We start from the raw sequence: 14,620 nt of genomic DNA, 5'->3' as shown, positions 1-14,620 counted from the left end.
TTATGTATAGAAAAACCCTTAGTAAACCACATAAAAACTATTAGAGCTAATTACATTCAGCAAAGTTACAGGGTACAGCGTCAACACAAAAAATCAGTTGTGCGTTTCTCTACACTAGCAATGAACAATCTGAAGAGGAAATTAATATATTTCCAAAAAAAAAGAGAATATATTTCCACTTACATTAGCATCCAAATACATAAAATACCTGTAAATAGAATTAAAGGCGAAAGACTTGTACACCGAAAACTACAAAACATTACTAAAGGAAATTTAAGAAGCTCTGAATAAACAGATTACATATATATATATGATATATATATGATATATATTACATATGTCTATGAAAAATTATAAAGGCTAACTAGGTATCCTGCGTTCAGGGATTGAGATGACAATACTGCCCCAAACAGTAGCTTAGATGCAACACCTATCAAAATTCCAACAATCTTTTTTGCAGCAATGAGCCAATTTATCATAAAACCACATGGAAATGCAAGGGGAACCTGAATAGCCAAAACAATCTTGGAAAAGAGTAAGAAAGTTGGAGGCCTCAAGCTTCCCAATGTCAACACTAACTCTAAAGCTACAGTCATCAGACCAGTTTGAAATTTGCTTAAGGGTCAATGTGCAGATTAGTGGAATCAAAAGTGCAGAAACAAACCCATATATCTGTGGTCAGTTGATTTCTTCTTCTTTTTTTTTTCAAATGTTTAAATTCTAGTTAACATGCAGTGTGATGTTAGTTTCGGGTGTACATACAGCAGTTCCACACAACACCCAGTGCTCATCACAAGTGTGCCCCTTAATCCCCATCACCTATTTGCCCCATCCCCCTACCCACCTCCCCTCGGTTTGTTCTCTAGAGTTAAGAGTCTGTTTCTTTGTTTCTCTCTCTCTCTTTTCCCTAAGCTCATTTATTTTGTTTCTTACAGTCCAGACTTGAGTGAAATGAAAATTCTCTTTCCCCCACTGACTTATTTTGTTTAACATAATGCTCTATAGCTCCATCCACTTTGTTGCAAGTGGCAAGATTTCATTCTTTTTTTGTGACTGAATAATATTCCATCTCACACACACACACACACACACACACACACATACAGACATACAGACACCACATCTTCTCTATCCATTCATTACCGATGGATACTTGGGCTGTTTCCATAATTTGGCTATTATAGATAATGCTGCTATAAATGTTGGTGTGCATATATCCCTTTGAATTACTCTTTTCATATTATTTGGGTCAATGCCTAGTGGTTCAATTGCTGGATCATATGGTAATTCTATTAATTAGAATAGAATTTTATTAATTCTATTTTTAACTTTTGAGGAACCTCCGTACTGTTTTCCACAGTGGCTGCACCAGTTTGCAACAGTGCAAGAGGGTTGCTCTTTGTCCACATCCTCGTCAACACTTGTTGTTTCCTGTGTTGTTGATTTTAGCCATTCTCACCGGTGTGAGGTGGCATCTCATTGTAGTTTCGATTTGTATTTCCTTGATGATCAGTGATGTTGAGCATTTTCTCATGTGTGTGTTGACCATCTGTATGTCTTCTTTGGAAAAATGTCTGTGTCTTCTACCCATTTTTTAATTGGATTATTCATTTTGGGGGCTCATTTTTTGAGCTGATAAGTTCTTTATATGTTTTGGATACTGACCCTTTATCAGATACTCATTTGCAAATATCTCCCACATCATAGGTTGTCTTTAGTTTTGTTGATTGCTTCCTTTGCTGTGCAGACGTTTTCTATTTTGATGAAATCCCAGTAGTTTATTTTTTGGTTTTATTTCCCTTGCCTCAAGAGACACATATAATATGAAGTTGCTGTCGTATGGTCAGTTAATTTCAACAACAATCCTAAGACCATTCAAAATAGGGAAAGAAAAGTCTTTCAGCAAATGGTACTGGTACAACTGGCTATCCACATGCCAAAAAAGTGATTTTGGACATGTACCTCACAACATACATAAAAATTACTCCCGGGATCCCTGGGTGGCGCAGCGGTTTGGCACCTGCCTTTGGCCCAGGGCGCGATCCTGGAGACCTGGGATCGAATCCCACGTCGGGCTCCCGGTGCATGGAGCCTGCTTCTCCCTCTGCCTGTGTCTCTGCCTCTCTCTCTCTCTCTCTCTCTCTGTGACTATCATAAATAAATAAAAAAAAAATTAAAAAAAAATTACTCCCAAATGGAGCAAGACCTACATGTCAGAACTAAAAGTATAAAACTTTTAGGGAGCACCCGGGGTGGCTCAGTGGGTACACGTCTGCCTTCGGTTCAGGTCATGATCTCAGGGTCCTGGGATCAACCCCAGCATCAGGCTTCCTTCTCAGCAGGGAGTCTGCTTCTCTCTCTTTCTCTCCTTCTCCCCCTCCCACCTCTTGTTCTCTCTCTCTCTCTCAAATAAATAAATAAAATATTTAAAAAATAATGAAAGTCTAGAACTCATAGAAGAGAACATAGGTCTAAATATTTATAATTTTAGGGATCCCTGGGTGGCGCAGCGGTTTGGCGCCTGCCTTTGGCCCAGGGTGCGATCCTGGAGACCCGGGATCGAATCCCACGTCGGGCTCCCGGTGCATGGAGCCTGCTTCTCCCTCTGCCTGTGTCTCTGCCTCTCTCTCTCTCTCTATCATGAATAAATAAATAAAATTTAAAAAAAATAAAACATAAATAAATATTTATAACTTTGGATTAGGTAACGTTTCTTGGATATGACGCCAATTTGTAATTCCTATTGAGAGAGGTTGTCCATTGCCCCACATTCTCCTCAACGCTACCATAGTGTAAACCTTTTAATATTTGCTAACATTTTGATGACTATATGGTTTTAAAAAGGTATCATTATCACTTTGTGTTTCCTTATCTGCTAGGAAGTTAAGTATATTTTCATGTATTGATTTGTCATTTGCATTGCTGTATCGTGGGTGTGTGTGTGTGTGCGCGTGCGTGTACGTGGACATGCATTTAGGGGTTGGGGGGAGGATATGGTTTTGGTCAGGGGTATGTGTGGTTGTACCTGTCATGTCTTCCATTTAATTACTCCCCCGGACCAAAAGAAAACATCCTCGCCATCTCAAACCTCTCAGTTTGGTGCATGAAAGGACAATGTATTTCTGTAAATGTGCTTTTTTTGACTTAGCAGCAGGTGAACTAAATTTATTTTTCTGCTTTTTATTCCTACTACTACCATCATATTCTTAGATGTACTCACTCATGATTAAATAGAATTATTTTGCTGTTTTGAATTACTGACTCTATTGTAGATGAGAAGAGAAAGCTGCTTTATGTATCCTAAGGGAAAGCAAATACTACAATACAATAAAACTGTAATATATGGATGAACGTTTCTTTAACATTTTAACTCTCTTTTAATTTAATGTATCTCGTATGTATATAATTAAACTTCCATTGGATCGCTGATAAAACAGGTAATTGCAGACATTTTGACAGTTGATATTGCAACTTACCTCCTGAGTTATTGCTTCCTTTTCACTTAATTATTGTGACTTCCCTGACTACTGGCAGAAAAGCCTTACAGTGAAAGGGACTAAATTACTTTTTAAACCAACAGAGGCATAAAATATTCCTTAAAAGTAGTGATTTGCATTTTTATAAAGTTTGAGGTTTAGTTGCTTGTTTTATTTTCTATAGATTCTAGGCTTCATTGTGAAAGAAATTACGTTCTCACAATGCTAAGTGATCCAGAATTAATTTCACATTTAAGTAGCTATCCTAAGAATAAAGAACTTTAATCATAGTTCCATTGTGATCGCTGGTGTGGATGATTGGTCCATTGCTGAGCATGATTTAAATAAATGATGAACAAATTCATGTGAGGCTTTGTGTAGGATTTTTAAAAAATGAATGTTAAGGCGCAATGGATCAATTTAAAGTAACTGCTTTCTTCATAGGAAATTCTACTTTCAGTATCACCAGTCTTTTTAACCTTAAGAATACTAAAAAGAGAAGAGGAGATTTGTACAAACAAAATGAAACAAAATGAAAACTGAAAGCACTTCAGTTATTACTTTAAGAATTATAATAGCCGTTTGTGATTATCAGCTTTGCCCTGTTCTTCCAGTTACTATTTTTTTTTTGAAGTGGATAGAAATGGCAATGAAAGTAGCCTTGAACAAAGGAATATTTCCAGTTCCGTTTTGCTAATATCGGTTGATGTTTTGGTACCTGTCTTCCTGCAGGAGTAACAACTGTTCTAACAATGACAACTCTAAGCATCAGTGCTCGGAATTCCCTCCCCAAAGTGGCATATGCAACTGCCATGGACTGGTTTATTGCTGTTTGTTATGCATTTGTGTTCTCTGCCCTAATTGAATTTGCAACTGTTAACTACTTCACCAAAAGAGGATGGGCTTGGGATGGGAAGAGTGTAGTAAATGACAAGGTAAGTGAGAATTTCCTTCTTACAATGATTAAGAGAATCCCCCTAACAGATTTAGCTTATAACAGATCTGTTCCTAAAAATTGACATTAAGAACATTCAAATGCAAATTATATATATATATATATATATGGCACAGATTTAGATATATATGAATCATTCAGATTTCTTTTAAAGTATGCTCTTGCCTGAAATCCTTTAGGAGTACTTATTACAGTATGACTCCTGTTAAAACCACTCCCTAGCATCTGTTGAGCTCTGACTGTGTGTCAGGCATTGTGCTGAGTTTTTTACATATGTCCTATCATGTAATCTTTAGACTTTACAAGTAGGGTCTCTTTTTAATTTTCATTTTTCTGATGAAGAAGCTAAGACTTAGTGAAGTGGTTTACTACCCAAGCTCACACAAATAGTTAATTAAGTATACTTGAAGGCACACCTGACCATTAAACTCATGCTCTTCAATACCACACTGCTTTATAGTGGAGAGATTTGGAAAAGAAAGTGGGCATTAACTTTTACCTTTGTGGGATTTCAGGCCCTCTCAATGGGTTGAAATACGCTTCACCTACTCCCATCTCCGTTGTTTGGATATAAAAGTTCAGGCAATATTGTTTGCTTTCCCATGGTGTATGAAATAAATAAGTAAGTAGGTACTAGAATGTCTAGAAATTTTAAGTTGCTCATGTAGGCTATAGGAGTTATTGTTTTTAAGAGTAATTTCTTTGGGAATTATTGGTGTCTGTTTTTAGGTTGCAAGTACTGAAGCTAGTGAGAGTTTTGATCATTAATATAACAGCTTTCCATTTCTTCTTTATAGATTATTATTCATCTGCATTAAAAGGAGGCTTTGGATATATTACAATGAGATATAACGTTTTTTTAATGGTTCAGTTCCACTTGGAGGGCTTCTTTTAACAACATATTTATTAAAGCACTTCTTCCATTAAATTTGGAATAACATACTTGATTTTGCTCCTTTATCAATTATTTAAATATAATTTTTTTCTCATTTCTAAGACCATCTTGCCACTTAAGTATATAAATGGTTGAATGTTATAGTTTAAAAGTCTTGCTCTTTTTTGCTAAATTTTGTAAACTGTGTAAGTTTTAATAAGTGCTGGTTTATTTCATTTTATAAGCAATGTTTTGCATACTAACAGCCACTGAGTAAATATTAAAGGGAATCTGATTAATTTCCTATGCTTAACTTCTAGATTATTTCAGCATTTCCATTACATTTTGTTGTTGATTTATGTTTTCATTTTCCATATAATGTACTGCTTTTTCATTGCTATCTATGCAGTTACTTCTTTTTAGTTATATTAATTACACATGCGCTTTCATACTTTTTTTGGAGATGAAATGCTAGTTATATTTATAAATGCCAGACATATTTATAAATATGTCGCAAAAGATAGTGGTTTGTGGTATAAATGCTCTGTATAGATATTTAACATATCACTCGTTAATGCTGTGAGGGTGCCAATCAAATGGACGTTGTGATTTGGCATATCAAATAAAATACCTTCTCCCTGAGCTTGGAAAATACAGGTACCTTTCAATGCAAAACCCACATTCTCAATGCATTCTAAAAGCAATGACCTAGTACTAATGAATATTGGATTTGAGTCAAACCACATATCAAATCACACAAAGACAAATCTAGGGTAAAATCATTGATATTCCAACCTAATCTGCAGAAAAACAACAAACTCTACAATAGTTCCGAGTGGCTCAAGTTCATGGTTAAGTTAAACGGAACATTACATCCGGCATGTTGCTTGTTCTTACTCACTTTTCCAGAGCTAGAGGTGCCAGGCACAGTGGCAGACGCTTACTAGGCACTTCAGGATTATTTATGGAATAAAAGAATAAATGAGTTTCTCTTGTTAAGTCCGGTAGTGCAACACCAATGACAAGACTTCTTTGCCTTCATGGAAGGGATTTTGGGACTTGACAGTGGTGAATTTATCAGTGGGTACTCAACCCAATTTCTTGATTCAAATGAATTCTGGGAAGTGCTTCCTAAACCTAGCTAGGAAATAATCAGGTTCTTAGAAGTGAAAGGAAATCAAGTCAAGTGCCCCTAACTAGCATATCTGCCTAAAATAATATTTCAGTACAGTCTACTTTCAGCTACCTCTGCTTTAGTTTTCCTTAGATTTAATTTTTAAGTGGAAAAGATGATGATTTTCTTGAATCACAGAGTTTTTAATCCACTGTCCATATTGGCGTATTTCCAAGTTTATCAGACTGGCAGAAATCTGCTTTTAAGTTGATATCACCGGTAAACACAGTTAAATGATCTGTCGATCCAAAGAGCATGTGATAAGTTCTTAAACACTTGTAAACTGGCCAAGTATTACGTTGCCTCATGAGAAGAATGACTCAAAGATAGGTTTCAGCGGTATATGTTTGAAAAAAAAGATAAGAATTTAACAGACAATTTTTATGTAGACTGTGCTCTGATAATCCTTAAAGTTAGTTTTTGCCAATACATAAACCCAGGAATCACGATTCGTATTCAAGCTGCATTGAGCCCTGTGTTCGAAGACACAGCCTGTCCTGCTCTGTGATCTTGGACAAGATGTTACACCACTGTCTGCCTCATGTGTGAAACAAGAGAACAAAACCATATCATCCTTAAAATGTAGTGCTGAATCAGACGATCCAGTTTGATCCAGTTTTTATGTCCTTCCATATACAAAAGTATCCCATCTTGCAAAATGCCCCAAGTTCTGGACCTTCCCTGATACCCAACACCCTTCCACCTGCCCAGGACTAATTCATTCTTCCAACTCAGCTCTTGTTCTTCCTTGTTCTTTACTCAACCTTGAACCATCAGTTAGTATTTTCTTCTTTCTTCGAAGCCATCTTCTTCTTTTTGATTGCCTTCTTCCTTTCAGTTAAGGAGTATGTTTAATATGCTTACTTTACCGTGGAGGCCAAAACCAAAACTGTCTCCAGATCCTATGTCACCCATTCCCCCATCGACAGATTTTATCCTCCTTTTCTCCATTCAAGCTTCTTGAGAGCGTTGCTTACAAAGTCTGTGTTCTCACTTTCAATTTAGCTCTCAGCTCACTGTAATCTGATTTCTTTTCCATTTATTTTTCTGTTAACTGAAGAACACCGGTAACCTCCACATATTCAGATCAGATAATAATCTTTCATTTTTCTCAAGGGATCTCCATTGAGCCCCGTGAATACTGCTGTGTTTCAGAGCTCCACTTCAGGCCCAAGTCAGCAGTGTTTTCTCTTCGTTCCCTCTTAACAACAGGCCTTAGGATATCAACCTCTTGCCCTCAGATCCTGGCAGCTGCCTCTATTCCTTCTATCCTGAGAGTCTGCCCGAGTTCAGAGTAGATCCAATCTCCCTAGCAACTGCTCTTGTTTATACCCAAAGACAGTCCTTTGGCTTTATTTTATGGTTGTTTTTAACTTTGCTAGTCACGATATGTGATTCGTTTTTAAGGGTTTTACTATGATATTTGTGGGAACTTCTGCAACACTAAGCATACTGTCCACCCATTATTGTCCCCTAATAGATAATCTCTACCCATCGGCAGCACAAATGTCAAGCTTCCGGAAGCCTCTGAGCCCTGCATCCCCCTAATGATTTGATCCATTGTAAGTGTATGTAACTGCCTGCCCTTTTGCATTGAATCCTTTATCACAGTTTCTAATTGCATTTTTATGTCTCCTCTCCACTGATCTTTATAATAATTATCATGTTTATTGCAATAAATCATTTACCCTTGGCCCTTTCACAGGGTCTTGTATATATTAGTTGCTCAGTAAATGTGGGATGAATGAATGAGATAGAACCAGATCACATCTACAGCTCAGGCCTTTGTCTTAACTTCCACAAGTTATTATCCACCACTGTACCCCGTACCTTCCCTTTAAGTTCTAGAATCATATATCCAACCTGTTCCCTAGGCGTTTCTACATGAATATAACATCTCAATCATTACATGCGTTTTTTTCTTAAAAGAAAGAACAAACCAAAAATAAAACCTTCTAAATTGGTTTTCTATCTTTTCCATTCATTTATTCATTCATTCATTCATTCATATCTACAGCAAAACCTAATCTCCCATACCAACAACTTGGGAGTTGTTGACATCTAACCTGTCAACAGATGGAGCCTATTTTCCCCTCTCTCTGTCATGGACTATGCCCTTGCTATATTTCTCACTGTCTCTTACCATGTTTCCCTCCAATCCATCCTCTACATTAGTGCTAGGGTCATCTTTCTAAAATTGGAATCTAATCATTTCATTTTTCAGCTCTTTAAGGAATTGTTGAATTCTTAATGTTAGCTGTTGAACTTTTCAATGAATCATTCAAGCTGCTCAGCTAACGTAGTCCAAGTATATAGCTTTCTCGTAAGTTCGTTTATATGTTGAATAATAAGAAAAACCTTATTGCTATTTACTGTGCACTTACTACTCTATGCCTGGGAATATCTCTGTGTTAGAAATGAGAAACTATGGGATTGGTCATATAAAGTTACTTGCTCAGGATCACATCTAATAGGTGGTGCATCCAAGATTGAATACTGATCTAAAGTCCGTGTTCATATTCCTCCTATAGCCATTACAAACGTCCCCAGATATCCATGCTGCTACACATCTCTGTGACATTAGTTGTGCTGGTCCCTCTTGCTAAAATGCTCCTTCTTTCCTTCCCTAACTGATGAACTCCTACTAATTTCTTAATATCCATCTGATTCTACTTAATATTGAGACTTTCTAAATGAATGTAACTGCCACCCCTATATCATGTTTCTACAGTACTTGGCACAAATTCCTTTTGTGTAACCTTAGTAAATTATACTTTAACTATAAATATTTCTAACAGTAGGCTACATGATCTAGGAGGATAATAGTTTTGTCCTACTCATCATGTTCTCTGCTATTACCTGGCATAACAGTTAGCACATAGTTTCTTTGAATTAAATTAAAAATAAAGGGCTTCAGTGACTCGAGGTTGTTTCTGTTTCTAAATCTTGTCGGTGGTTCTACACTAGCCCAAAAAAGCATATCCTCTGGAAACACACTAGGTATTAAATTATTTAAAACACAGACTTAGCAACATGATATCTAGACTAACATGAAATGTGCCATTGTTTTGTGATTCACGCCATGCAATCCATAGAAAACATCACATTTCAAGTGTTTTTTTTTTTTCATTTATTTGCATTTTTTTTTAACATTTTGCCTTGTCCCAAAAGCATTTCAGGCAGTTTACCAAAAGACTGTATATACTTAAAGTATTATAAAATAAAACATAAGTAGAAGTAGGATATCAGGATGAAGGAAAATAGAATGCAGATATGTCCACCATTTGGGCCAGAACATTAACTATAGTCCAGGGCTAGAGGGGTTGAGCTTTAAATCCTGAGCTTCTTGGCTATCACAGTAAACCATTGGAGGGTGGGTGGCGGGGAGTTAATACTTTGTTTTTTTTTTTAATCAAAGAATGGAAGCATAAATTTTCTTAGGGAAAATATCTTCCTACACTGAATTATATAAAACAATATCATATGGGTTTTATACTAGAGAAAGCTGGGTACTGTTGAAAGTAATGTCAACATTTTCCCAATAAATGCAGTAATGAATTTCATATTGATGTCTCTTGTAGTCCCCTTCAATAAAAGCTGAAGGCATTACATTAACATACAACTCCGTGAAGGCAATTCTTCAAGGAGCTAAGCTAATATGGTCCAAGTATATAGCTTTCTCATGGCCCAATTTAATCCAAGGAAAGACTTTAGAGTACTTAGAGAAGTGGATGGACTGTATAACCTTCAAACAATCTTCTGTAAGTATCACTTTTCTCAGTCAGGACGGTTAGCAGACAGTTAACAATAGCGTTTTCTGACCAAGGAGCATGTTGTTGCTTTACAAGTAATGGGCTTGCTAGTGGCCACAATAGATTAAAAAAGCAACATGGTATATATATAGCAAGAGCAGAAATTTGACACTTTGGCTACCTTGGATTTTTTCCAAAGTCTGTCTTATTAGTGTTACATTTATGAGAGCTCCATTTCCTTATTTGAAGGACAATCTCTGTGATTCTTTCAACTCTGAAACCATGTGATTATTATTTTTATTCATATCCCAGATCACTTTGCTAATAGATGGCTATATTTTAGAGCGTTTGCTCAAGTTATTAACATAATTTTATCTAATACTCTAAGGAAGCTGAGAGTGTTTTGCCCCATGTTTTAAGACATTTTGATTTCTATAATCAGGAGTTTTCCAATCTTAGGTTTTTCCGATTTTAAGTTTTGAATCTTAAATATATATTCAGACATTCTAATGAAGTAATAAACTCAGAATATTCTGACTTTTAAAAAACATTGTTTAAAAAATAGAAAATTTGATTAGCATGGACTAGATTTCCTTTTCATTCCACTTCAGTAACAGCACCAACAAATTCTATAGCAGCATATTTTACTCTTTTTCCCAAATAATGTGTAAAAAAACCAATTTACTGATTTTGCGGTTAGTCATATTTTTCCCCTTCCCACCTGTATCAGTCTCAATTACAAGCAAAACAAGTTCCAAAAACATGTAGAATGGCAAAATTGAGGACTTTCAAGATATTTACATACCAGAATTATAGGACACAGTATGGGAATCTAGTTTTTATCAATCTAATAAAGACCTACTCTATAGAATGCTTTATGCTCATATATATATTATATATTATCTAAATACATTTTTTGTCACAGGAATCATTCTTGTACATGTCATTCATTCTAAAACAAAGATTTTTTTGAGCCTTTTCTGTGCCAGAAACTATGCTAGGAGCTCTGCATTGCACAGTCTATACTTTCAAGGAGCTTACCATTGAGTGGAAGAAAAAAAAGTAAGTGAAAAAAGTATATGTGGCATTATTGAGACAAACACTAGGGTGCTATGGCAGCACCTGGAAGGACTAGTTATTGCAGTTAGAAGTGATTTTAAGTGGAGTTGATGCAAAATGGATCTGACTAGGGGGTCAGTGTAGATTGGTGATCAGTTCCTGGCTCCATTGTGGTATCATTCACATTCATTGTGGTATTATATTCACAGGTCAGGGAATATAAGAGGGTGTGCAGAATTAGGTTGGAAGTACAAGTAACTGGAATTCATTTCTGGATATTTTCTGTTTTAATTACCTATGGAATATGTAGGTAGAGAAGCCTAGTGAAACATAAGTGGGTAAGAATTCTGGTGAGAGATATTATGTCAGTCATCTTTGTATTGGTGACAAAAGCCTAAGAGTCACTTAAAATTAGTAGAAAATAGCAGTAGCCATGTGCCTTCTTTTCCCCCATTCTCCTCCTGTTTGGTTTCATTCTTCATATTTAACATTGTTTTCTTTACTTATATTTTCAGCTATACCTGGCCTTATTCTTATATGAAGAGGCCTACCTAAGACACTCACTGCAGAAATGCAGAATGATAAAATTAGACTATGAGAAATTAGGTAGTGTGAACCGTCAGAGCTTGCCTAATACTCAAAATAAATAAAAATTTTATATAGGGACGTGAGCATTAAAAAAAATTATCTTCTGGCAAGTACTACTGGTTTGAACAGTTAATGCAACAGTAGACTTTATTGGATGATTTGTCTTCAAGGCTCCAAGGGCCTGAGTGTAAGCTAAGGGTTGCACTGAATAAAGTAGAATTAGGCAAAAATCATTGGCCCAACTACTAGCCTGCTGATGGTCTGCCTTGATCAGAGGTTTGCATGATATTCGAAGAAGATTTATAATATAATATATCAATTTGGTTCTTTTTAATAGAAGTTAGTAATGGATAGGGCAAGGTAATATCTCTAGTGATGGCCTAGAGTCGGAATATTTTTTAGTGCTATCACTAGCAGATCTGTTTCTTACAAAGAACAGTAGTAGGATATATTATGTGGACTTAATCTATGTGCTCTGCTTTAGCAGATCTGAGAACTGTAAATCAGCTATGAATTCAATAGTAATTTTTCCTCCATATGCATGTTATTAATAATTTTAAATAGGAACAATTTGCTTTACTGTAGATTTGTGACAATTACTTTTAAATGGACTGAGGAGAGTTATTTTATTCTTTAAAACAAGACTTGTAAGAGCTGAGCCAGAAAGGCTTTCCTGGACTGTGGCTGGGAATTGAGAAGGTTGAGCACCCTGAGGGTGCCCTGTGCTTCATTTAATGAATTGGTAGGAAATTACAGGTGCCAACCACTGGGTTTGACTAAAGATAGTGCTCGTGACTGTTGCACTATTGATTCTGAAAATAACCAAGTTTCCAAGTTCCAAGAGAGAGCATTGTGAAACCAAGCCATCATCTTGGCAGGTACTTGAACCTGCCTCTGAAGTTTATAGTTACATTCAGAAATTGAAGCCATCCTTTGAACAATGAAGAAAAATATGAAATTTTGTTCTGCTAAGTCAATAAAAGTTACAAACATATATTAAAATTATTTTTAATACTGCTTTTTATAGTATCCAGAGTGTTGGGATGAAAAAACAAGCCAACCAACCAACATACAAACATGCAGGGGTGATATTTGGCTGGTTTTATACCGGTACAGCCCTCTGGGTGTTTACAGCTGATATTCATTCAGATTGGTCAGAGTATCAGTTCTGATTTGTTAATGTCTCTGTTTCAGAATTTGTTAAATAATTTTAGCATCATCTGTGGGTTTCTATACAACTGAAGGATACTCAAGTCGGGCAGGAAGGGTGTAGGTAAGAGTCAGTCAGAGTTCTATTCATCTGTATATCCCTCTTGTAAGAAAGGACATTCACATTTGTGTTTCTTTGTCAAGATATCTAAACCATGCACCATAAATCCTGACCTAACTAAAATATCCCTCTTCCAAGATACCTTTTTTGAGCTCCTCTATGCAATGTTTATGTCTTCTTCCAAATATATAAAATATATTGTCTATATATCTGATAAGCCAGTAATCATTGTTTAGCTTGTGATAGACTTATAGCCATTAATACTCTCCACTAAGAGACTGTTTTTCATTGTGGTTTGAATACTCATTTGTTCATTTAATTCTTACAACAGTTCATTATGGCTTTGGTCTAATTACCTCCTTTTTTTTTTGTTTTGTTTTGTTTTGTTTTGTTTTTAACTAGAAGCTGAAGCAGGGAGAGGTTCAGGAACATTTCCAAGGTCCAAATTCTAAATGCAATTTGATAATGTTTTCAATGATGTTTAGGTAGAATTGATATAATGATAATCTAAACACTGTATGTTACATACTTACTTAATGGTTTATAGAGTCTTTTTAGAAGATTGGCCTAGCGATACAGACTTCAACTGGAAAAATTTAAGACGAAGTGTATTCCCAGGTTTCAGATACCTTCCTCAAAGAGAAAGTCATGTAGTATGGTGTTTGGAGCAGAGGTTTAGATGGTCACACACATCTGAGTTTGCGTGCTTTTTCAGGCACTTCATAGGCAAGTGACTGGGTTATGTCAAGAAACTTCTTTAGCCTCCATTTTGGGATTTGTAACATGGGGTTAATAGTCGAATTTACCTCCTCTCCCATAGTGAAGTTTTTACAAATGACACTCTCAGGCCAAACACTCAGCCTGACACATCTAGTGCTCAAATGTGTTAGCTGTCATCTGGCTATCGGTCATGCACTTGGGGATTAACGTGGGAACTACACGTGTCTTTACAGAAGAAAAGCTGTTGCATGGTGTTCATGATGGTAGATCCTCAACCCCTCTCCTTCTGTACTCCAGCTGGGTGAGGAAGAAGGCCTCATCTGCAAGGGAAGGAGGAGGAGGAGGAGAAACCCGATGACAGTGAAGGACAGGAAAACCAGGCTTGTGTTCAGGTCCTCTTGGGACTTTCAGAGCTCCTTTTATCGTCTCATTTTACCTGAACATTTTGAGAATTCTTAATTGAAAATAACTGGTATTCAAAATTGTGTTCTAGGGCAATTGGTCCTCTAAATCCGTTGACTTACACTCTTCACTATTTTGAATGATTCATAGCTGGCTCGATTTTGTTTGCATTTAGATAACTAAAAAGACATTTTATAATAGTATAGACATTGCAGGTAAATGCTATTTATATTTTCAGGTTCATTAATTCAGCTGCAGATTATGTGCCTACCTGGTGGAAGGCATCATGCTAAGTGGAAGTTTATAATGGTATACAAGTAGCACCAGCCTTTATTGACTTTAGATTCTAA

General features: G+C 36.2%; 1 protein-coding gene across 20 annotated transcripts in view; it reads left to right on the top strand.

Moving 5' to 3' along the window:
* Positions 1–14,620, top strand: part of GABRA2 (gamma-aminobutyric acid type A receptor subunit alpha2) — a 162,431-nt gene that overhangs the window by 104,296 nt on the left and 43,515 nt on the right. For 10 of the 20 annotated variants that reach the window (XR_007401660.1, XR_004811296.2, XR_007401659.1 and 7 more), the window contains 2 exons: positions 4,209–4,411; positions 10,061–10,240. Coding sequence is in view for 13 of the 20 variants with exons in the window: in XM_025435663.3 (XP_025291448.1) it covers positions 4,209–4,411; positions 10,061–10,240 (383 nt within the window). In the remaining 7 variants the exon portion in view is untranslated. Of the gene's footprint in view, positions 1–4,208; positions 4,412–5,228; positions 5,948–7,959; positions 8,042–10,060; positions 10,241–11,156; positions 11,294–14,101; positions 14,261–14,620 lie in introns of those variants that run through there. The other 10 variants (XR_004813025.2, XM_035712236.2, XM_035712037.2 and 7 more) reach the window with 6 other exon arrangements.

Source organism: Canis lupus, chromosome 13, assembly GCF_003254725.2.
Source record: "Canis lupus dingo isolate Sandy chromosome 13, ASM325472v2, whole genome shotgun sequence".
NCBI lineage: Eukaryota > Metazoa > Chordata > Mammalia > Carnivora > Canidae > Canis > Canis lupus.
This window is presented reverse-complemented; position numbering and strand designations above follow the sequence as displayed.